This window comes from Nicotiana tomentosiformis, chromosome 7, assembly GCF_000390325.3.
Source record: "Nicotiana tomentosiformis chromosome 7, ASM39032v3, whole genome shotgun sequence".
Taxonomy (NCBI): domain Eukaryota; kingdom Viridiplantae; phylum Streptophyta; class Magnoliopsida; order Solanales; family Solanaceae; genus Nicotiana; species Nicotiana tomentosiformis.
Window position 1 is genome coordinate 59,271,281 of NC_090818.1, and position 25,974 is coordinate 59,297,254.

At 37.6% G+C, this 25,974-nt stretch overlaps 2 protein-coding genes across 2 annotated transcripts; one reads left to right on the top strand and one right to left on the bottom strand.

The window, feature by feature from the left end:
- Nucleotides 1-5,895: 5,895 nt before the first annotated feature.
- Nucleotides 5,896-21,648, top strand: LOC104119466 (coatomer subunit delta-like). Its single transcript, XM_009630986.4, has 12 exons — nucleotides 5,896-6,032; nucleotides 6,421-6,479; nucleotides 6,716-6,755; nucleotides 8,863-9,086; nucleotides 9,325-9,567; nucleotides 9,675-9,855; nucleotides 17,105-17,409; nucleotides 19,285-19,477; nucleotides 19,582-19,735; nucleotides 20,667-20,729; nucleotides 20,824-20,920; nucleotides 21,301-21,648. Exons 2-12 carry the CDS (start codon nucleotides 6,477-6,479, stop codon nucleotides 21,388-21,390), a joined length of 1,593 nt encoding a protein of 530 aa, XP_009629281.1. The 5' UTR covers nucleotides 5,896-6,032; nucleotides 6,421-6,476; the 3' UTR covers nucleotides 21,391-21,648.
- A 1,202-nt stretch (nucleotides 21,649-22,850) lies between these two features.
- Nucleotides 22,851-24,154, bottom strand: LOC104119476 (mitogen-activated protein kinase kinase kinase 20-like). The gene has a single exon (XM_070179843.1). The coding sequence runs from the start codon at nucleotides 24,110-24,112 to the stop codon at nucleotides 23,147-23,149; it is 966 nt and encodes a 321-aa protein (XP_070035944.1). The 5' UTR covers nucleotides 24,113-24,154; the 3' UTR covers nucleotides 22,851-23,146.
- Between the last annotated feature and the right edge of the window lie 1,820 nt (nucleotides 24,155-25,974).

The window sequence follows — 25,974 nt, forward strand, 5'->3', positions numbered from 1 at the left end:
ACCATTCACCGGACCTCCGGCGATCACCGGACCAGGTAAGACCCCCACTCCACTCCACCACCACCCACCCCACCCCTGTCTTCTTTTCCTCTCTCTCTCTCTCTCCTGCTTTCTTCTTCTTCCCCGTTACTCCCCTCCCCCCCTTTTTTTGTTTCCAGATCTGCCCCCCTTTTTTATATTTCTCTTTTCTTCTTCTCCTTTCTTTCTCTCCCCTATACCTCGTCTCTTCCACCCCTGTCCCCTTATTTTCTGGCGCACTGATCTAGCCTAGCGGCGGTGGTGGTGGCGCTTGAGATAATTTTTCGGCGAGCCTCGGGCGAAGCTGGCGGAAACTTTCAAAATATAGTTGTTATGGACATCACCTTTCTCGGCACTCGTGGTGACTTCAGGTTCTATTATTCTTGCTTCGAATTTACTATGTTACTCGCGGGAGTTGGTACCCCCGTTTTCCAGTTTTCCTTTGTTGTGTGAGTTAAATTATTGTCATCTTGCTTCGTACTAGTTTATTCACCATATTAGTGTGCCTGTTGTTGCAACTTGTCTTCTTCTGGTTTGGTCTGTTGCTTTGTGTGTGATAGTGATTCCCCTTACTCTACCGTAGGTATAGTGGCTGTGGTCTGGAATGGTCGAGTGAGGTCATGTCCTCGGGGGAACGGGGGGTGGGACGGGAGGTAGGGCAGGGTTTAGGGGGTGGGGCGGGAGAAAAGGAAGGTAAAGGGAACAAGGGTGTTTGTAGGTTGAGAATTGGGTCATGGAACGTAGGTACATTGACGGGTAAATCTATAGAGTTGGCGAAGATCCTCCAGAAGAGGAGGGTCAAAATAGCATGTGTCCAGGAGACAAAGTGGGTAGGGTCGAGGGCGAGGGATGCAGATGGGTATAAACTTTGGTACTCAGGAGTCCAAAAAGGTAAGAATGGAGTGGGCATCTTGGTGGATAGGTAACTTAGAGAGTCTGTTATTGAGGTTAGACGAGTGAATGATAGATTGATGATTATTAAGTTGGTGGTTAGAGAGTTCACCCTAAACGTCGTTAGCGCCTATGCACCGCATGTGGGCCTAGATGAGGAGGTTAAATGACACTTTTGGGAAGGGTTAAATGAGATTGTGTGCCAGGTTCCGCCTGCTGAGAAGTTATTCATATGAGGGGATTTCAATAGGCATATTGGGTCGACCGCAGGTGGTTATGGCGAGGTGCACGAAGGCTTCGGTTTTGGGGAGAGGAATGGAAGAGGTACATCATTGTTGGACTTCGCTAAGGCTTTTGGGTTGGTGATTGCGAACTCTAGCTTTCATAAGAGGGAGGGGCATTTGGTTACTTTTCAAAATACGGTGGCGAAGACTCAGATTGACTATCTCCTTCTCAGGAGGTGTGACAGAGGGTTGTGCAAGGATTGCAAGGTGATTCCGGGTGAGATACTTGCGACACAGCATAGACTCTTGGTGATGGACGTTGGTATTATGTTAAAGAGGAGGAAAAGGTCTACTCGAGGAAGACCGAGAATCAGGTGGGGAGCCTTAACTAAGGATAAAGCCCAAGCATTGGAGGGGCGGTTGTCGGCTATGGCAGCTTGGAAGAGCAATGGTGACGCGAGCACTATGTGGTCAGCGATAATAGACTGTATTAGGGAGGCTACGAGAGAGGTGTTAGGGGTCTCAACGGGCGTCTCTGGTGGGCACAAAAGAGAATGGTGGTGGAATGAAGTGGTCTAAGGTAAAGTGGAAGCAAAGAAGGCGGCGTACCTGAAGTTAGTGGGGAGCAGAGGTGAGGAGGAGAGATGAGTGTGCATGGATAGGTATAAGGCAGCTAGGAAGGAGGCTAAGTTGGCGGTCACGGAGGCTAAGACTGCAGCTTATGGTCATATGTACAAGGAATTGGGGAAAAAAGGTAGGGAGAAGAAGTTATTCCAGCTGGCCAAGTTGAGAGAGAAGAAGGCTCGGGATTTGGACCAAGTGAGATGCATCAAGGACGAAGATGGTAGAGTATTGATGGAAGATGCCCAGATTAAGAGGAGATGTCAGACTTACTTTCATAAACTTCTGAATGAAGAAGGGGATCCGGATATTATGCTAGGCAAATTAGAGCATTCCGAGAGTCACCATGACTTTGGGTAATGCAGGCGTATCGAGGTTGAGGAGGTCATGGGAGCTATGTATAATATGAGTAGGGGCAGAGCCACCGGGCCAGACGAGATTCCGGTGGAATTTTGGAAGTGTGTGGGGAGAGCAGGTTTGGAGTGGTTGACTAGGTTGTTTAATGTTATTTTTAAGGCGAAGAGGATGCTAGATAAGTGGAGGTGGAGTACGGTGATTCCATTGTATAAGAACAAAGGTGATATCCAGAGTTGTAACAATTATAGGGATATCAAATTATTGAGTCATACCATGAAAGTGTGGGAGAGGGTGGTTGAAGCGAGGGTGAGGATGGCAGTATCTGTATCCGACAACCAGTTCGGGTTCATGCCGGGTTGTTCGACTACATAAGCTATACACCTTGTTAGAAGGTTGGTGGAACTGTCCAAAGAGAGGAAGAAGGATCTTCACATAGTGTTTATTGACCTAGAGAAAACATATGATAAGGTTCCTAGAGAAGTTCTCTGGAGATGTCTGGAGGCAAAAGGTATGCCGGTTCCCTACATTATGGCAATTAAGGACATGTATAATGGGGCTAAGACTCAGGTTAGGACAGTAGGAGATGATTCTAAGCATTTTTCGGTTATAATGGGGTTACACCAAGGTTCTGCACTCAGTCCGTTCTTATTCGCCCTGGTGATGGACGCGTTAACACACCATATTCAAGGGGATGTGCCATGGTGCATTCTATTCGCTGATGACATAGTTCTGATGGATGAGTCGCGAGCCGGTGTTAACGAGAGGCTGGAGGTTTGGAGACAGGCTCTTGAGTCTAAGGGTTTCAAGCTGAGCAGGACGAAGACGGAATACCTGAAGTGTAAGTTCAGCGTTGAGCCAAGGGAAGTGGGTGTGGATGTGAGGCTTGATTCGCAGGTCATCCTGAGTAGAGGCAGCTTCAAGTACCTTGGTTCAGTTATCCAGGGGGGAGGGGAGATCGACGAGGATGTCACACACCGTATTGGGGCAAGATGGATGAAGTGGAGGTTAGCATCTGGAGTCCTGTGTGACAAGAGAGTGCCACTGATACTCAAAGGTAAGTTCTATAAAGCGGTGGTTAGACCGGCCATGATGTATGGGGCTGAGTGTTGGCCCGTTAAAAACTCACATATCCAGAAGATGAAAGTAGCAGAAATGAGGATGTTGCGGTGGATGTGTGGGCACACTAGGATAGATAAGATTAGGAATGATGATATTCGGGAGAAGGTGCATGTGGCTCCTATTAATGACAAGATGCGGGAAGCGAGGCTTAGATGGTACGGACTTGTTTAGAGGAGAAGCCCAGATGCTCCGGTATGGAGGTGTGAGCGGCTGGTTGTGGAGGGCACGAGAAGAGGTAGAGGGCGACCTAAGAAGTATTGGGGAGAGGTGATCAGGCAGGATATGGCGAGGCTCCAGATTTTCGAGGACATAACACTTGATAGGAAGGTATGGAGGTCGAGTATTAGGGTTGTAGGTTAGGAGGTAGTCGAGTCGTGCCTTACTTCGTACCATTGTGGGACTAGCCATGTAGGGTTTTTGTCTAAGATAGCTAGTGGCAATGTTGTGTCTTACTATTTCGCTTTTCAGTGCATGTCCTATTTACTAGTTATCGCTTTTGCTTTGCATCTTTCATCTATATTTCATGATGTTCCTATTTTTCTTATAATTGTTGTGGTGATACTAATATTTACTAATATTGTCTCCCTTTGCTTTACATCTTTCTTGTGGATTTCATGGTGTTCCTATTTTTCCTATGATTGTTGTTGTGATACTAATATTGTCTCCTTTTTGTCCTTTTGTCTTTTTGTTTTTTTGAGCCGATGGTCTTTCGGAAACAACCTCTCTACTCTTTCAGGGTAGGGGTAAGGTCTGCGTACACACTACCCTCTCCAGACCCCACTAGTGAGATTTTACTGGGTGGCTGTTGTTGTTGTTTGTGATGTAAACAAAATAAAATAAAGAAAAAGATTACAAAAAGATGAAATATTTTGCTTTGTCCATTATCTCAATTTGGCAATTTTCCTTCAAATATAATTATGTATAACCTATGTAAGATTGGTCCACTGACTATTCATTTTATTTGTCGATCAATAATTTGCTTTAATATAAATATTGATATAGATTTAAAACACAATTAAAACAAATAGTTACGAAAATATGTAGTAATATAAAAGAGAAAGAGAGAAAGAAAAGAGATTGGCAAAAATCATTAACGCAAACGCCTTGACACATACAAAGTGCAAAAGTTCGATTCGTTTATCATTTGAAAATAGATTTTTCGTGGATAAAAATATGTTATAATTAAACATTAAAAACATGTATGATCTAATATTAATTAAGAATTTGAATCCTTAAATAAAATTATTTCTTGTAATGTTTAGAACAATATAAGTAAGTATTTAAATTAACCTATTAGCAAAATAATCAAATTTTATTCTTTTCCAAATTCATCATATATGTAAAAGTATTTTTCAAGCTTACACAAGTTTTAGAGTACATACTTTTTTCCCCCGTAAAAGACCATTGGCAAAGAAAGAAATAAGAAAACTCTAAAAAAAAAGATTATAATACAGTTATAAGAATTAAATTGATTAAAATGCAATCTTGAAGAGACGAGGATAAAATATTAAAAAACAAAATGTATTGATAAAGAGATATCATGTGAGGTGATACAACTTAACATTTTTGTATCTTATATTATACAATATGTATAATTACAAACTACTATACACAACCAATTCAACTAAACTATCTTCATGTTATAGAGTACATATAGATATAAATCACCATACAACTAATTTGACTAAATTCATCTTTGCATATTAAGAAGATATTGAATTCACCAATCGTTTCAATATTATATTTTATTTTAACGTCAATGATATTTATTTTTAATTGAACTAAAATTAGTTTAATAAAAACTTTGATGAAGCCATCTTTGCATATTAAGAAGATATTGAATTCACCAATCGTTTCAATATTGTATTTTATTTTAACGTCAATGATATTTATTTTTAATTGAACTAAAATTAGTTTAATAAAAACTTTGGTGAAGCAGTGTTCTGCTTAGGATACTATATATCTTCCCTGCACGAGGTTTTGTAGCCCATTTGGCCAATCTGCAAATATCTATTTATTTTGATAAGTATTTTTTCTCAAAAGTGTTTTTCTCAAAAGTTCTTTGAGTGAGAGACAATTTGTGTTTGACTAATAAATTTGAAAAGCACTTCTGAGTAGCAATTAGTGTTTGACCAAGCTTTTAAAAACTGCTTCTAAGTGTATTTTTCTCAAAAACGCTTTCGGAGAGAAGCTACTTTTTTCTGTTTCTCCAAAACTGCTTCTCCTTATCCTTAAAAATATTTTTTTTCTTCCAAAACTTGGCCAAATACTTCAGCTTTGAAAAAAAAGTACTTCTAGGATTGGAAAAGCTTAGCCAAACAGACTATTAGTGGTACTCCAAATGAGAATAAATTTTGTATGATTATTACTAATACGATTTACATATATATATTCTAACCCAAGTAGGATAGCATGTATGCATAAAGAGATCATGTGAGGTGGTATCTTATGTTATACAATATGTATATTTACAAACTACTATGCACAACTGATTCAACAAAATTCATAATTGACTTTAAAAATCCTAAATATCAGTTCATTTAAAATTTAATATATTAATTAATACTGTTATATGGTTAAACGTAACTTTTAAGAATGAAAAAGTCTCGGGGGTAGATTGACAAATTTTCTTTTGAGAGGGTTCATTCCGTATTTCTACTAAAATAAAGTGAGAAGAAAACTTTCAACCGAAACAGAAGTATTCAAACACTGTTAAGATCTTCCACTCCGGCTCTTGAGCGCCTTATTTCCTTCTTCCGTCCCGCATTTGCATTTGCATACTGATCCGATCGTTCCACTTAGGTAACTGCTGATCTCTCTCGAAATGGCTAGTGTTCGTCGTCCGATGTCCTCTCCTTCCAATTTTAGTTGTTGATCCTAGGGTTTTATCACTATCCGATCTGTTTTTCAGTTAGCGTCGTCGTTAAATCTATGCTAGGATTCATACATTTTGCACAGTCATAGGCCGTTGATCTCGGTTAAACGTATAATTGAGTTAATTCATACAGTTTACATTAAAATCCGCCTAATTGATACAGGCGGCCTTAACTAGCTTGAGAATAAGGCATAATTCATTGATTGATATGCGCTCTACATTACTTTGTTTATTTTGTAACTCTAATTTCCTTGGTGATGCCAATAAATTGGAGTAATTTATTCTTACCAGAAGGAATTTGTGTTTAAATTCCAGGTGATACACGATCTATTGATTAAGGTCTGAAACAGAAGATCTTCTAAGCTGCGAAGATGGTAATATTCCACTGGCTTATCTTTCCAATGAATTTTTCCGGCTGACAACTTTTTTTCCCACGTGATTTTGGTTGTTGATGAGCTTGTAACTAAATATCTTTAAAGATTAATCTTTTGCTGAACATTTTAGGGCCTCTTTAGAAAAAATCAGGAATTTTCTAGGAAATATATGGAGTTTGTTGATTTTGAAAAAGAATCGTTGTGATAATAATTGCAAACTGTTCTATGTGCTGCAGGTTGTTCTAGCTGCGTCCATTATTTCTAAGTCAGGCAAAGGTACTATCTTTACTACAACTGTTTTTGGAATCTCTAATTTCTTGATAGTAAATGTGAAGTCAGTTGAATAATTTTTGTGGTGCAATTCTACACAAATTTGGCATCTGCCAATTAATTGATTTGTTCTTTTGACAAAACTGTGAGAATGAACTAGTAAGATCTATTATTCTGCATTCTGATTTGCAAAACTATGTGTCTCGTTCCTTTTCTGAAGTTTACAGACTGAACGTTATAAAAGGGCATTAGAAAAGCACTTAACTAAGAAAAGTTTGTTCAGTTATTATCGTTGAGAAATGTGAACACTGTTAGCAGTCAAGAGCTCGAACATTACAAATAAGATTTAGGAAAGCATTTGATAGTATAAGTTAGTTTAATTATTATGGTGGAGAAATGTAACAATTGCAATTAATGGAGAAAAAGAAAATTCCATAGGTATAGCTGGAGGCACAAGAGTAAATGATCTCTAATTCATGTGTGATTGAAAATGGAAGATGCCAACTTGGTACAAGAGTGGAAATCTCTAAGTCATGTGTGATTGAAATTGAATATCAAGATGCCAACCTCGTATAAAGACAGAAGGCATAGAGCAACATGAATAAAGTAGTTTAAAGTAATCTGCAAAGGGCTAGGGCTATCTACTGCTAATCATCATTGACTGACATTGCAATATATAAAGAATGTACTTTACTGGTTTGACTTGTGAACATTTGGAGATCTTTACTCAGTTCTTTTCTTGCTTCATAGCTGACAACATATCCTCAAACGAGGTATTTGTGTTTGCAAATAGATCCCCTTTTTCATTGAAAGAAGAGATTAGGCATGCTAATACTGCATGGATACATCTGGTTATATGTTGCTTACCCATTACGACATTTGTTTTGGTCAGAATGAGAGAACAAAATTCTAATACCCTTAGGGATACTAAGTGATACAATAAAGCGCTAGAAACTGTGGCACATTCTAGGTGTTTATGTAAATATGGAAATACCTTTTTATCCTTACATTTATATTTAGTGAGCTAATGTCTCTGAGCAATTCTTAAGCAAAATAGAAAAGATTGAACATGTTAGCCAAAAAAAATACATTTTGGGTTGGGAGAAACGTGGAGAGGAATGGTGGAGATAAGTGCAACTAATACCATGAGATGGTAGATAAAAGGGTAAATCGGTGGGTGGAGGAAAGTAGTAGTATAGGAAGAGAGTAAAAGAAGTCTTGCTATATATGTGAGGAAGTTATAAGATTATTATTTGAAAGAAAATGACAGGCTTCACATTATAGTTGTCCATACCTACTTGATTCTCTTTTATTATTTATTAGTAATAGATGCGACAAAGTATAAGGAATTAATATCTTTCGGAACAGGGTAAAAAGGAATGTAAAGTTTATGCAAAGGAAAGGATTAAATCACGGAACACATACTCAAAGGAGAGAAAAGGTAAATGATACACAAATTTGTAACCATCTACCTGTAAAATGAGAAACTTTTGGATAGACAGAAAAAATTATTTGTTTTTCATATCTATTATGTAAGGAGGCTAGTGGTATAAAGGGACAGCCAGGTGCACAAAGCATCCCGCGTTCATGCAGTGTCCGGGGAAGGGCCGCACCCCAAGGGGTATAATATAGACAACCTACTTTGACGCAAGCATCAATGGTTGATTCAATGACGCTAGTGGTATAGTGATGAAAAAGGGGGAGGGATAAATATATTGGAACTATTATGGTGTCTACTGCCACTATTTGGTTTGCACACATACCTGTGTTTCCATCTTCTAATCCTATAGGGTCTAGTTCTGTATTTGTTTTAGCTTGCAATGGTTTCTATTATTGACATTTGAAAGAAAAGAGTTTCTGTTTCCTCTGATGATTCCCTCTTGTAGTGGGTCAACTGGCCTTTGATGCTTTCTGGTAAATAGTTCTACAGATTTTTTGCTCTTGCATAGAAAAAAAGAAAAGGAACAGAAGAAGCTTCTTTTATTTGATCGTGGTGGGATGTTTATTCAATAAGTTCTTGCATCTGGGATGCTCAATATTCTTCTTCTCTAGTTATAATCAGACACATTTGCCACAAACCACCATTGACTGTATCATTTCACCTCTTCTGCAGCACTTGTCTCGAGGCAGTTTGTTGATATGTCTCGTATAAGAATTGAAGGGTATCTTGCAGCCTTCCCCAAATTGGTTGGAACAGGAAAGCAACATACCTATGTGGAGACTGAAAACGTGCGTTATGTTTATCAGCCGATTGAATCTCTATACTTGCTGCTTGTGACAAACAAACAGAGCAACATTCTTGAAGATTTGGAGACACTGAGGCTGCTGTCTAAACTTGTATCCTTTCTGTTTTTCTGATACATATTTACGATTCATTTCTTATCAGCTCTAGGTTATTCTGCCCAACTCTGTTCATTGAGTTTTGATGCTTTTCATAAGAAGTGCTTGTCCTCATCTAAGTTCAAATTTTCATCAAGCTGCAAAATATATCTCCCATAGCTTTTTTATGCTTGTTGCTTTCCAAGATTGTTTGTCACATGGAAAGGATTTGGGTTGATTCCTTGACTGTTATTAGGTGCCTGAATACTGTCATTGTTTAGATGAGGAGGGAATCTCGCAGACAGCTTTTGAGCTTATTTTTGCATTTGATGAAGTAATCTCTCTTGGGCACAAGGAAAATGTTACCGTGGCACAAGTCAAGCAGTATGGTGAAATGGAGAGCCATGAAGAGAAATTGCATAAGTTAGTCTTACAGAGCAAGATTAATGAAACTAAGGATGTCATGAAGCGGAAAGCCAGTGAGATTGATAAAAGCAAGGTAGTTCAGGACGCCAGTGCTACCTGTGCCGTAACTTTTAACGTTTCTTTTATCTTGGGTCCTTTGAGTTCTATTAGAAGAATCAACATGTGGCAACTGCTTTGCAGATTGAGAAGAATAGAGGTGAGAAAGGAGGTTTCATGTCTCTGCAATCTATGGGTTCTGGAAGAATTGACACTGGCTTTGGCAGCGATACAAACTTATCTAGCTTAGGAGGTGGTGGTTTTGGCAGTGGTTCTGGACTTGGACCAAGCACCGATTTGGATTCATTTTCCACCAAATCCAAGGGTTTGTATTTGTTGTACCTAATCAATGTGCTATGTGTCTTTAGCTCAAACACACCTTGTCGAGGCAGTGCATCACTGAGTTTTGCATACTTTTCCCGCATGGCTTCTTATATTCTTGAGCATAGGATGTGGAACTTTTTCAATTCTAATTAGTATTACATGTCTGTATATTGGGAGGAAAGCAGTAGAATTATATTGGTGAGGAAAACATTAGGCACCAATGTGATAGAATGCACAGGAAGTCTATAGGGAATACTAATTGAAGGAAAATAAATGCTTCGTTAAGATGATTGGGAGGAATCAAAATTGCATAAGTTTACTGCCTAAGTTTACTTTCAAAATGTGGAAGGTTCATTGTAGATTTTGAGAAGAAGAAAAGGCTTCTTATATTTCCGTGTGTGTTTACATCCTATGAGCAAGGGAATTTATACAAAGTTCTTAATGCTAATTACAACAACAACAACAATCCAGTGTAATCCCACAAGTGGGGTATGGGGAGGGTAGGATGTACGCAGCCTTACCCCTACCCTGGAAGGGCAGAGAGACTGTTTCCGATAGACCCTCGGCTAATTAAGGAAATAACATAAATCTATACAATCAATCTAGCTATCAAATCAAATCAAATAAAATCACATTTCCTAAATATAATCAAATCTCCTGAAATCATGCTAATCAACACTCCTAAATCAAATCTTCTTGAGTCATGCTAATCAACACGCCCCCTCAAGTTGGTGCAAAGATGTCACACTTGCCCAACTTGCAACTCAAAGTATGGAAAGTTCGCTTGTTGAGACCTTTGGTAAACAAATCAACTAGCTGTTTTCCCGATGGCACATGAAACAAACTCAAGACACCAATTGTAACTTTTTCTTTGATGAAGTGTCGATCAATTTCCACATGCTTTGTTCGGTCAGGCTGGACTGGATTACGAGCTATACTGTTGGCAGCCTTATTGTCACAGTTTGTTCAGACAGTCTCAATTCCTGTAGTAGCTTTTGTAGCCAAAGCAGTTCACAAACACCCTGGGCCATAGCTCTATCTTGATCTAGCAACTACACTTTTCTTCTTGCTTTTCCAAGTAACCAAGTTTTCTCCTACGTGCGTACAATAACCGTAAGTTGATCTTCTGTTATCTAGAGATCCAACCCAATCCGCTTCTATAAAGGCTTCTGTTTGGAGGTGATCATGTTTGGAGAAAAGTAGACCTTTCCCTGGAGCAGACTTCAGATATTGCAAAATGTGAAAAACAACTTGCATAGGAGGATCTCAGGGATCATGCATGAACTGACTCACCAGGCTAACTGAATATGCTATGTCTGGTCTAGTGTGGGAGAGATAAATGACTCTTCCATCCAACTTCTGATATCTCTCCTTATCAACTGACTCTCTAACTCTGCTTTATAACTTGTGATTGCTTTCAATGGGCGATTCTGCGGGTCTGCAACCTGTCATACCAGTTTCTTTCAAGCGATCCAGAATATACTTTCTTTGAGAAATAAAGATTCCTCTTTTGGATCTAGCAACCTCAATTATGAAGTACTGCAATTTTCCTAGATCCTTGATCTCAAATTCATGTGCCAACAACTTCTTCAGTCGGGCCATCTCCTCTTTGTCATCTCCTGTCATTACTATGTTATCAACATAAACTATGAGAAGAGTGAGTTTCTCCGTTTGATGTCTTATGAAGAGGGTGTGATCAACATTGCTTTGTTGGTAACTGAAGGAGATCATTGCTTTGCTGAATTTGTCAAACCAAGCTCTGGGGGATTGCTTCAGTCTGTACAAGGCTTTTTACAATCTGCATACCTTTCCTTAACTCTGTGCAGTATCAAATCCAGGAGGAATCTCCATATACACCTTTTCTTGTAAGTCTCCATGAATAAATTGCTTTCTTCACATCAAACTATTGCAAGTCCCAATAAAGATTAGCTGCACAAGACAAAAGAATTCTAATAGTGTTCATCTTAGCAACAAGAACAAATATCTCTTGATAATCCACTCAATAAGTCTAAGGCCTCATTTGTTTGCACTCAATGGACATTTGAATCTTAATCATTCAGATCTTAGACATTAAGTACGTTTGTTTTCAAAGTCTGAATCTTAATCATTTAGATCTTAATCATTAAAGGAGTTTTTTTTTTTTATTTCATAACCACTTAATGGGTCTGAATAGGTCTTTATGACTAAGATCTATAACAAAAACTTAATTTCATTAAGATACTATCATCCACATTCATTACTAACTACCGCCACCGCCTACCATTATCAACTACCACCACCACTACTATCCTCAACCACTACCACCAACCACCACCCCACCACCATCATCCTCAACCATAACCACACACTCACCCACCTCAACTACCACCACCAACCACCCCACTACAATCAATAACCATAGCCGGCACCACCCACCATCACCTTCCTCAATCCCAACCACAACCACCACCACAACCCACCATTATTAACTATTACCACCCACCACCACCATCCTCAACCATAATCGCTATCGCTACCAATCACCACTAGCTACTACCCAGAACCACCACCATCAACCAAAATCACCACCAATCACCGCCTCTAATCGGCACTCACAAGCACCTCCGTTAGCCATCACCACCACCACTACCAACTACCATATATATATATATATATATATATATATATATATATATATATATATATATATATATTTGATAGAATATTAAATTAATTAGTATTTTATTTAAATTTTTTATTAATTTTTAAATAAAGATAAATTCTATATATTCAGATGTTTAAAAAACAAACAGTCTTTAATCATTTAGTATTTAGATCTTAAAACACATCTTAATATTCAGATGTATATTCAGATTCAGATGTCTTAATCTTAATACACATCTTGATATTCAGACATGTATTCAGATTCAGACGTCTTAATCTTTAAAAAAAACAAATGAGGCCAAGTGAATCCCTTAGCCACCAATCTTGCTTTGAATCTTTCAATTGAGCCATCAGCTTTGTGCTTCACAACTCATTTGCAGCCAGCCAACTTCTTGTCTGGTGGTGAAGTGACAAGTTCCCAAGTCTTTTTTTGACAAGGCCTTCATTTCTTCTATCATAGGTTGCTTCCATTTAGGATCTGCAAAAGCTTCCCTCCAATGCTTGGGAATAGACACAGAAGAAATAGACAAGACAAAGGCTCTGTAGGAGGGAGACAAAGAATTATAGGAGACAAAATTAGATAAACGGTGTTTGGTGGTTCAAGATCTGATTCCTTTTCTGTGAGCAATAGGCACATCCAGGGGCGAATTTATGTATGGAATTGGGAGTGGCACGCCACCCGGTCGCTCGGATAAAGTTTTATATACATACTAGTATTTTCCACAAAAACGCCTACATAAGGAACAAGTGTCACCCCAAGTCATAAAATGACTGAAGGTGTCATGGTTGTAGTGCTGAAATTCCATGCACAACACCCGGGTTCGAGACTCTCCAGATGCTCTCGTTATTCCCCTTTAGCCTTTCTTTTCTTTATGTTCTTTTTGTTAATTTCTCTTATTTTCTTCATCTTAAATATTCACTTTTCTTATACAATTCCAATTTTTTTATTTATATTCTTTTTGTTAATTTCTCTTATTTTCTTCACTTTTCTTATACAATTCCAATTTTATTATTTATTTATATTGTATATTTGCTTTCTTTGTCTTTTTCTGGATGTTCGTATTTTATTTGGATGGATGTAATCTAATAATTTTCTTTTTATCCATATAATGTTATTTATTAATTACAATTTTTTTTTTATAGTGATGCATCAAAGACATAATATAATATTAATCGGCTACATGTAGATGGAAGGGGTGTATCACATATTCGTTTATGCATAAAACAAATTTTTAATTGGATTGAATAAATTCAAAATGGATCGAACCGAATCGAAGTAATCCAAAACGGATCGAATCGACTGAATGTACACCCTAATTCAATCTTCTTCACTAGTGGTCGTTTTACATTAAAATAGTGGCACCCGTAGCAATCAAATTCTGGATCCGCCTTTGGGCACATCTAACTCATTAGGAAATGTAGATAACTCACTGGTAGAAGAAGGTTCAGCTTCGGTAGATTACATGATCTATTTCTTGTTGAGTAAGTTTTCAAATCAGGCGCCCAATAGTTTCCCCTTGAATTCTTCCTGCAATTTCACTTTCCCCTGTGACAATATCATCAAAAGGTCCAGTAATGGAACTAGGTAGAATCACGTCTTTCTGTTTACTACTCTCCCCCTGATGAGGTGATGAGGTAATACTGAAATAGGGTTCAGATTCTCGAAAGGTAACATCCATGCTAACAAAAGATCTCCTAGAGGGAGGATGATAACATTTATAACCGTTCTGTGTCGGAGAATACCCAATAAAAATACACTTTATAGCTCTAGGATCAAATTTCCCATAATTTCTAGCGTGGACAAGGCAAACACACGAACAATATATTCATTCCTACCCTTTAAAGCTTCCAGAGGACTTTGAAAATTGAGGGTTTTAAGTGGGCATTTTGTTGATAAGATAGGCAGCCGCTAGAATAACATCCCCTAGTAAGGTTTTGGTAGATGCATGGTGAGTATAAGAGATCTTGTTACTTCTAACAGATGCCTATTTTTTCTTTCAGCGACCCCATTTTGTGCACTAGTGCAAGGACAACTAGTCTGATAGACTATCCCATTGGACTCCAAATAAGCACCAAATCTTTTATCCATGTATTCGCTGTCATTGTCAGTTCTCAAGATTTTTATTTTGGCATCAAATTGAATACAAATCATCTTATGAAATGACTGAAAACAAGAGAAAACTTCACTTTTGGCTTTTAACAAATATACCCAAGTCATCCTAGTGCAGCAATCAATGAAAGTAACAAACCATCGACTACCCGACAAAGAAACAGTTCGGGTTGGACCCCATACATTAGAATGAATAGTCATAAGCGGAGTTGTGCTTATATTATCACTAACAAGATAAGAGTTTCTAGTATGCTTGGCATATTCACACGCATCACAGAACAAATATTCAAATCGAGTCCTTGAAAATAAATCGGGATATAACTTCTTCAAAACAAAGAATGATTAGTGTCCTAACCGTCTATGCTGCTGTATTATTTCTTGGTTGACATCCTTACTTTCCCCAAAAAAAGGCTTGACTGGAGTTTTGAATTCCATCTAATATATACAAGTCATCACGCAATCTACCACTGCCAATCCTTTTCCCTGTTTGAAGATCCTGAAAAGTACAATGATCGGGAAAGAACTCGATTTTGCAGTTTAGAGCCTTGGTGATGCCACTAACAGATAAAAGGTTGACAGGTAACTCAGGGACATGAAACACAAATGATAGTTTAATATTAGGAGTACAAACGACAGAACTTGTTCCAGAGATGGGTGCTTAAGAATCATTGGCTATTTTAATATTATGTCCTTTGGGATACGAAGAATAGTTTTGAATGCCTTTAGAAGAGCCTACCATGTGTCTATTTGCACCAGAATCAACAATCCAAGAATTAAGGTGAGCAACAAAGGCAGTACCTGATTGCACATGATTGGACGTGGCAACATTAGCGGAGTCAAGTTTGGCTAGGAGGCGACGGAGAAGCTGAATTTCATCCGAAGACCAGATTTCTCCAGAAACTGTCTCCTTGAATGTCTCCATATTTTTGCCTAATCAGAAGGAAATCTGAAAAAAATAATCTGCCTCGCTGGAAACCAAATCTGTCTCGAGCGAACTTTAGCTCCGGTGAATGGAAAAATCAAAACTGGTAGAGATAGGCGTGGAATGTTCCAGCGACTCTAATAGAAAAGAAAATTCCAAAAACAAAAATGACCAGAAGGAGTTTGTGTTGCGGACAACCACCAAGAGAGAGAAAACTCGACCTCTTTGATAAAAACGGAACCATAGTGTTGCGAGGGAGATAACTCATCTCAAAAAGGCAGCAATGACTCTGATACTATGTAGATTTTGAGAAGAAGAAAATGCTTCTTATATTTCTGTGTGCGTTTACATCCCAAGATCAAGGGAATTTATACAAAGCTCCTAATGTTAATTAAGGAAATAAAATAAATCTATACAATCAATCCAGCTATCAAATAAAATAAAATCAAATCTCCTAAATATAATCAAATCTCCTAAAATCATGCTAATCAACACTCCTAAATCAAATCTCCTTGAATCTTGCTAAATAACATTCATAAACTTGAACACCCAATGAAATGAATCAAATATTCAAGGACCTTTAACAAAAACTTGCAAGTCCTTTATTTTTCTAATTTTTGCTCCTTCTGTACATCTGAGAAATTTCGCATGAATAATATCCTAAACATTCCTGCGACAGTTGCATAAGTTTCATCTGAATCAAGAACAGCAATCTGTAAATTCCTATTTGACCTATATAAAGTCGATCAATGGAAGTTCTTAATGTACACATTCTGCCTTATGTACTATGTGCAACCTGATATTTTACATTTCTTTGGACCAGGGTTTGTTACTGTATTGGTGTACCATCTCTAAGCTTTAAAAAGTTCTAACTGTTGGTTTAATCTGGGTGAACAAAAGAACCCCAAGATACACATGCTTATGCGTTTAAAGCTTCGAAACAAATTTCTGAGTTTAAGCTGGCTGCAATGTTTTATGTCTAATATCCCCTTGAGCTTTGTCGCCAGCTGGTTGTGGGGCTTCTACTGTCTATTTAGCATTGTTTCTGTCTTGCATGAGTCATGCTGAAAATTTACTCTACTATTTTCTTAATTACTTAGATTTTTCTTCAATTAGATATACATAAAGTATGCAAAAAACTTGCGAGATGAGGAAACGAGGTTGGGGAAGAACATGACATTGTTGTGTTTCTTCCTCTTTTTACACCCCCCCCCCCCCCCCCCACAACACACACAGACAATCCAAAAAAATAATCGGCAAATGATATCATACAGCTTTGTGCTTACTCTTTACCCAATACTTCTTGTTTTTAGGAGGTGAGCTCTACTTGAGACATGCCCCTAAAATCTTCATCATATGTGCATAATTCAAATCCTGGAATCAGTTGGTGGGCCGGAAAAATTTGTGCATCTACATTGTATTACTTCTCTCATGGTTCTTAAGCAGTTTTTCTTTTCTATCCTATAAATAAACATGTTATTTTACTTATGGAAAAAGCACATACTTTTTGGAGAAACATCGTAGGTGGTTGAAAACCAATTTGGAATAATTAGCTCATCACAATTATGTGATCAGGTCGTCCAGCTGCATCTGCTACAGCTCCCCCGAAAGGTCTTGGTATGCAGCTAGGTAAAACACAAAGGGCTAACCAATTTTTGGAATCCCTGAAAGCTGAGGGTGAGGTCATTGTCGAAGATGTCAGACCAAGCATTGGTCAGTCCAAGCCAGCTGCTCCACCACCAACTGATCCAGTCACACTGACTGTTGAAGAGAAGATTAATGTAACATTAAAGCGTGATGGCGGTATCGGCAACTTTGATGTGCAGGGTACCTTGTCTCTCCAAATTCTGAACCAAGAAGATGGACTTATCCAAGTTCAGGTACTCTCTCTCTCTGAGCATGTGTAAGCATCCCTTTAAGTTTGATTTTTTCCCCCATCTGTGGATCTACTTTAAAGGCCCATAATGGTAATACTGCACATCCTCTTGAAGGCAATGGCACCTGTTCGGCAATGGATGTGGTCATGTGGCACACAGCCACACACTAGGCACCATTAGTCACATTTCCACTAGTCTTCATTAGATCCAAACAAAGAGGAAGTTAAAAATTCTTGAATTGCTGGATATTGGCACCTGGCAAGCACGATCAGGCTATGGCAATATCTCTCCCTCTGTTTCAATTTAAATGACACACTTTCCTTATTAGTCCGTTCCAAAAAGAATAACATATTTCTATATTTGGAAACAATTTAACTTTAAACTTTTCATCTTACCAATGTTACCCTTAATGATAAGCTTTTATAGCCACAAAAATGTCATGGCCCCACAAAACTTTTGCCCCTTAAACTTTTAGGACCACATGTTTCAAAAGTCTCTTTTTTTTCCTTAAACTTTGTGCCAAGTCAAATTACATCATTTAAATTGAAACGGAGGGAGTAACATAGTTATGCTTACTTCTTCTGATGTACTGGAACGAAGTTTAATGTAATATACGTTTATGAGAAAGTATTACTTATTGCTTCTTGATCCGTCTAGGAAACTGCTTACTTTAATTTTTTATTTTATTTTTTATGAGAAAGTATTTCTTTCTAAGAATTGTGTGTCAAATAATGGTTGTATTGAAGGATATAATGAAATTGCTGTAGATGCATTCTTCTGAGTTCTATTGTGAACGGTATAGTGTTTTGTAGAAGTTAAGAATTATTACATATATTCATGATGCCCTGTAATATTATAAAGTGTATTGATGTTATATTATTTACATCTTACTGTGCCCTAATGTATTGTGTCCTGTTCTTTTGTAAAATACTTTGTCCATGAGTTCCTTTGATTTGTATCCTCATTCCCTGGTCAGTACCTTGCTTTTTGTAGTTTGTAAATAGAACTTCTATAGAAGGCAGGGTACTTAAGTTATCTATTAAGTTTCTACTTGAATCAAGTGAACTCAGAATATAGTTACAGGCCGTCATGGTTTTGGATCGGATTGTTATTTTGATTAGTCTAGATGGAATTCATGATTCCTGACCACGCATTTGTTTGCCTTTTCTTTCTCATATTTTTCATCGGGAGCGTTAATGCTGATGATAAAAGTCCTTTGCGTACCAAGTATGTGTCATTTGTGTATCTTCATTTGCATCCTAATTCTCTCTGGTTTTCTTTCCATAGTCATCTTTAGACAGTTTGTGTCATATTTTACAGGTAGAATGTATAGTGTCAACATTAGATTTTTGACTGCCCCTTCCATTTGTGTATCTTCATTTGCATACCAATTCTCTCTGGTTTTCTTTCCATAGTCATCTTTAGACAGCTTATGGCATATTTTACAGGCAGAATGTGTAGTGTCAACATTAGATTTTTGTCTGCCCCTTCCATTTTTACCTCTTTGGGAAAATAAATTTATTGTATGTTCCTTCTGAAGCTAACCAACGGTTCTCATATTTCTGAATCGTTTGCATCAGACATGGGACTAAGAAGCAATTGGAGGGTGTAAAGCCAAGTGAAGTTTGCATGTGCTTCTTTCTTTTGAATGACTTCTTCTTCATTAAGGAGCAGTGGCAATGCCTTTTCTAGGCTTAACACTTGCCAACAAAGATGAAGACTCAACTAGGCCCATATCAATTTGAAATGTGTGTTTAAACATGACTCTGTAGCTCCCAGTTTGCAGGCCTATCTGATCTCAGAAGGCAGGGATAATCTTGATGGTTTTGCTTGTGGTAACTTACTTAATGTTTTTGTCATCTGATTCTATATGTTCAGGTTGAAACCAGTGGTAATCCAGCCATCCTCTTCAAAACACACCCAAATATCAATAAGGAGTTATTTTCTAATGAAAATATTCTAGGCCTCAAAGATCCTAATAGGCCTTTTCCTGCTAATCAATCTGGTGACGGTGTTAATCTCTTGAAGTGGAGAATGCAAAGTGCAGATGAGTCGATTTTACCTTTAACTAGTAAGCATCGTGATATTTGGTTGTTCTTGTCTACATCTCTGTTTTTTCATCTTTTACAATTCAATCATGTTTAATCTTTTATAATTAATTTCAACTTTTTTCAGTTAACTGCTGGCCTTCAGTTTCTGGGAATGAAACCTATGTGAATATTGAGTATGAAACCCCAGCACAGATTGATCTACAGAATGCCGTGATTTCTGTACCTCTCCCAGCTCTCAGGGAGGCCCCACGTATACAGCAGATTGATGGAGAGTGGAGGTGACATTTTAACTTCACACATTACTCTACCACTCGGTTGTTATTAAAAGTAGTACCCTTTCATATCAAAGATAAATTCTTGTGGATATTAGGACCAATGCTTGAACAGATCTCAATGTAATAGAGCTTTTAAGGCTGAAATGGTTTTACACAAAGCTGTAAATATATATCTGAGTGCTTGCAAATTCTGTAGTGCCTTTTAAGTCAGTTGTATCATACGGTCAAGACAAGGAAGTGGTTTCATGTTTAATTTAATTGTGTGGTGCGTACATAGTGTATCACCTGCTGCTTTCCCCAATTTTGGTTAGGCTGTTTCCCTAGGTTACTGGGAGAAGATTTTTGGAGATTGGAAAATTCCCACTTATTGTGGTTCTTTAATGGGAGGGATGGGTGTGATTTGGTTATTCTTGTTCAATTCCGAACATCAATTCCCCTTTCTTTCCTCGATGAAGAAACGGTATTCTGTATCTATCTTGTTGCACTGTGTATAAACTATCTACGGATGATAAAAAAGGCAATTTTGGTGTGAATATTGGTTTTGAGTATCGAATTGTTAAGCTTCATTAGTGAATTTGAGTTGTACAGAGAACTGAAATAGTGAATTTATTGTAGTAGGTGCACCAGTTGCAGATGTATTTTTCCTTTAGTGAAGTTATGCAGCTAAAGCTGTATTGGAGTGGCATGATTACACTTTTAGAACAAAATGTGAATGAAAGAAGTGCAATATAAACACATATAGTCAAAATTGGCAACCAGACTCTGTAACTGCTATCCATGGTTTGTAGTTTGTACCTAGTAGTGGCAAACCCAATCCAGTGAATATGACCAAAACTGTATAAGTATTGCAATTGATTGAGAGAACTGCTGGGGACTTCTGTTCCTATGATCAAGTGTTCTATTAAGATTCAATAATTTCTCCCATTAATTGCAGGTATGATTCCAGAAATTCTGTTCTGGAGTGGTCTATAGTTCTCATTGACAATTCTAATCGCAGGTTAGCTTATGTCGAAACTTGTTTTTGTACTGAAGCATGTGATTGATCTCTAGTACTTATTTGTAACTTTAATGTGGAAATGGAAACTTTGCAGTGGATCACTGGAATTTGTTGTTCCAGCAGCAGATCCTGATGTCTTCTTCCCAATTTCTGCCCGTTTTACTGCCTCAAGAACATTCAGTGACCTGAAGGTTTGCACCTGTTTCTACACATATTGTGACGCTCCTTTTTCAGCTGTTAGGTTGCTGAATATATGCACTATTTCTGCTTACCTGCTTGGGCTATTTGTGTCTGGATAATTTGATACTTTACTTATCAATATTCTTTTATGCTTCAGATTCATGTTCTTTCCTATTTTGATTTCTTTGCATGAGCCTTCTTATGTCTGTTCAAGGATCATTCTTGTGTATTTTCCCAAAGAAATCCTGTGGTTGTGGGTGGAATGCAGTTACAATGTTGAGGGAGTTTACTGTGAATTTATGCAATTGATGTTGCCCAAAGTTATCTCCAATAGGTTACTAAATATTGTCCATCAAAGTTGGTTGATATGTTGATTCATTGTAATTTTCAGGTTGCCAACATTCTGCCATTGAAAGGTGGGTCTGCTCCCAAGTTTTCTCAAAGAATGCTGCTGGCTACCGAGAATTACCATGTCGTGTAACCATAATGGTGGTATGGACAAATGATGTTTGTTTCCCGTATAGGATTTTATTTTTTGGCGCAGTGTATGGGGAAAGAGGGGTTTGTACGACGTCTCCTTTTGTCCTTAGGAAAATTTTGGAACGTGGTCATGCTGAGAGATAGAAATGACGTTAAGTTCTTGTGCATTCATAGCTTAAGGATAATAAACGTTGACCAATCGATTTTAAGAGTATTTACCTGGGCTCCAGAGAATAAAGGTTAGGCCAATTGATTTTAACACCAATTTCACTATGTTAGATAAATTTCTATTGCTAACAATGTCTTTTGATGAAATACTGTTTCTTCTATTACATCAGAATTCCCTTTCTCCCCGGTTCATATTCTTGTGTTAGCATTTGCCAAAATAATCATCGAACTTAGCCCCAGATCTCCAGTAAACCAGCAAAGTAGAGCGCGTAAAAGTGAAATCAAGAGAACGAAAAACAGCTATATAAAACACGCTCAGTTTCAAAACTCAACCTCGCGAAGTTCTCCTGCCTATACAAATGAGCTCTGGCAATAATGCACACTTTCAAGTCTATAAGTAACAGTAATCTGAAAAGATTACAAGATATGGGTATTTTTTTTTTTTTAACCCCTCCCAAATTAGGAGGATCTATAGTGTCTCCACACTTCCCCTCCACTGTGACTCGAACCCAGGACCTAACTGTCGTAGGCGGAGGTGCTTTTTACCAACTGAGCAAGCCTCATTTGTCGATATGGGTATTATAAATGTGCAAAATCTCCTTAGTCAAAACAGCGTTGTGAAATGTTCAGCAATACGTCTCAGCAGTCAGCAAGCTCCAAATAATATGATGCATAACCCACCAGTTTGATCACATTTTACAGCTGATCTGAACAGGGGTAGTCGAAGCAGCATAATAGAAAAAACAAATCATTAGGACCGCAAAGCCATGAATATCAAAGAGTTTCGGAGTGATAACAGTGAGCTCTACAAAGCAATGAGGATGTCAATGTCAAAGAGCTTGAGAAATGTTTCGTCCTCAGAGATTGAAACTTGAAATATAGACATAGTTTCTTCATATTATTTATACTCCACCTACCAACTAAAGTAAAATCGTGTCTAGAGACTTGATTGCATTGGATTGCATAATGACTTTTGAACCCCCCCCCCCCCCCCCCCCCCAAAAAACCCACCCACCCCCAACCCCCCCAAAAAAGAAAAAGAAAAATCAAGTAGGCGTTTTGAATAAAATAAGAAGGGTATGCTGCTAATTGGCAGTAAGAGATTGAAAGTGTAAGTTCCATGCTCAAGTATTAACATTCTACCTGAGATTCGTGCATTAAGATAATGCTCCTAATTTAGTGGATTATATCGATGCACTGGAAACCTCATATGCCAGGCAAAGGATCGCAAGACATACTTACATAATCAAAGAAGTAGAATATAGCTCAACATATCAGTTTACTGAGGCATGAATTGCAAAATTGATTGATGGCCAAGAACAACACACAATAAGTAAGTCGCCTATCTTTGTAGGGAGAGTTGATCAACTATAAACATATATACAGTACTTTTTACTAAACTAACAAGGGGTTACACCCTGATCATTTTGGTCACAGGCTCCCTAGGTGCCCCCCAACAAATCCTTAAGAGTGATCTAGTCCAGACTTAGTTATTTACATATATTACAAATCAGTTTTCAATTCATCAATCTATCTATTGTCCCTACCTAGTAGCCGTTTCCTCTCTAATTTCTTCAGATACATTCTCATTATTGTATCAATCTTGCTTTAATCAAATCACGAATGTGTGGCAGTGTCTTAAATATTCTGCTTAAAAGGGACATGTCACTTTGCTTCTTTGTTAGCTGGACATAGGAAGACTTCAGAAAAGGATGATTCAAGAGCATCTCGGCAGTCCAACGTGACCTAGGATTCTTGACTAGACACCTTTTCAGAAAATCTTGTGCTTCTTTTGACAACTTTGCATTCTGAAATTTGGGTTTCTCAAACTCAATTTTATATAACACATCAGCGTTTACATCATTGATGTCTGAACTTGTTTCCCACAGCGGTGTCCCTGTAAGCAACTCATAGACAGTGCAGCCAAGAGCCCAAATATCAACCTCTGTTCCGTACTCGTGGTAAATCACGGATTCTGGTGCCATATATCTGTATGTTCCCCTGATTCCGTGCTTTATTTTCCTGCTCTCTTCCAAAGTCATGGCAAGTCCAAAATCTGCGATCTTGGCAATTCTATCGGTGCCCACAACAAGAATATTGTGTGGCTTTATGTCACAGTGGATAACTCCTTTGCTGTGAACGTGACTTAGGCCCAAAAGGACGTTCTTCGTGTGCTTCTGAACTTCAAACTCTGCAAGCCCTTTTCTTGAATTCATGTCCGCATCAAGACGATCCGCTAGACTTCCGCCGGAGGCATACTCTAGCAATAAGTTGTAAAGAATCACGCCATTTTCTTGAGTGACATTAACTCCGAAAGAGCGAATTACGTAAGGAGATTCTTGAAACATGCGTAGGAATTCACTTTCTGCACGTAGATATCGAGAACCACTGAATTTGCAAGATTTTACGGCAATCTGAAAAGGAAGAGGAACCCCATTAAGTAAATGATCATGCAAGTTGGACGTGGAAGCTAATGAAACAATACCGAAGCTGCCTTTGCCCACAGTTTTGCCTCTCTTCCACAACAACATTTCTTCGCCCATTAGAACGGCCATTAGAATTTGTGAATTTTTTACTTTCCAAGAACGAAGTATAAATGCAAAGCTTCAGGTTGTCTCCTTTATTTATAAGCAGAATAACAACTGCTTTTTAATATGGAAAATTGTTTCCTAGACGGTATAGGATTCCTATATTTTCACAATATCGGAAAGTTTCCAATTTTTTTTTTTTTCCGTTAATTAATTCTGTCTCCGGTTATGAGCAGAATAACAACGGCCTCTTTTAATATGAAAACTGTGACTCGTTATTTTTGTTTCCCATACGGTCTAGGATAGGTTTTAGGAAAGTTTCCAAATTACGAAAAAAGGTCTCCAAGTATTGTTTTCCATTAGTTAATTAATTCCGTCTCCAGCCATGATTCCAAAACGGCAAATTACAGTTACCTTTCCTAAAATTATTAAAATATAAATATATATGGATGTACATGTGGCTTGGGCGTCGACCCGACCCAAGCCTATGCCGAACTCAACCTTGTTACACTACTGAGCCGAGCTTAGTCGAGCTCTGTCCTACAATATAACCCAGTTAGAACTCAAGCCCGAATCAGCTCTTTAATGGGTCACGTCTTAGTTCATATATTTCTCAAAATTATAGACTTTTACTATTTTGATACTTGAAAGTAATGGTCTATTTATTCATGAAGGAGTAATGTTTTAAATTATAATATTGATATTGATTATTTTTTTAGGGAAGTAAAATGTGTAGTTCGATAATGTTTTTTTAAGAAATTGTAATTTTTTTGAATTGTTTAAAAGTTACGATGTTATAGTTGATTTGTATCCCATAATAACTTTAATATTATTGCATTGTTTATACTTGTAAACAACATGCTAGATATTTTATTTTCTTTTTATTTCTTTAATTTTATTAAAAAATTTAATGTACTTTTTAAAATTTTTTATGTTATTATCCATGAGGCTTGCGTCCCTATCTCGGGCTTATGTCCAGAGGCGGACCTACCCTAGTAGTTGAGAGGTCACGGGACCCCGTTAATCTAGGCAAAAACCCTGTATATATCTATTATATAGTATATGTATATATAAAGTGAGGACCCCTAATATATTTTACTTGGCCCGCTCAAAACATGAAAGTTCTGCAGGCGATCTGGTATAGTTGACATATCTAAAGGCGGTGGCGCCCCCGTAGCGCTCAAATCCTGAGTCCGCCTCTGCTTATGCCTCACCCCGCCTCAGGCTCCCGCCCTTTAAAACACTGCCTGGAACTCGTTCAACTTTAATTCTGGTCATATCAATATGTTTTGCTCTCTAATTACAAAGATATTTAAGATTAAAAAATGCCACAAGTCCCAAACCTTTTGAATGTTAATAATTTTTATTGCAATTTACTCCTATATGTGTTGTTGCCGTATAGTACTTTTATTTTCAGAAATTTGAGATTTTTATGAGTAAGTTATGTGCATTGTCAATGTATAAAATTTTAAAAATATCCGATTAAGTTTAACTATAACAATAGTTAATCTTCATAGCAAACTTGATATGATAGCCTGGAAAATAGAAAAGTGGCCTACTGCTATTAGTTAAGTTAACCTAATGTTATTAGTGTATATAACCGGTGTTTTAAAAGGCATGGGCGTAAGGCGAGACATTTTACATATGCCTCAGCGAGGCGTAATCCCCGAGGCACGGGGCGTAATCCCCATAAGTATTTAATTTTTAATATTTTATAAAATAATATAATTACAGTAAATAATTATAAACAGGTAAAATTGCATAAAAATTAAAGAAAACTATAAATATGTGAAATATATATATATATATATATATATGGAGAGAGACAGAGAGAGAGAGAGATATGTTCCATCCGTACAAAAAACTAGTCAAAACAATCTATTATACGC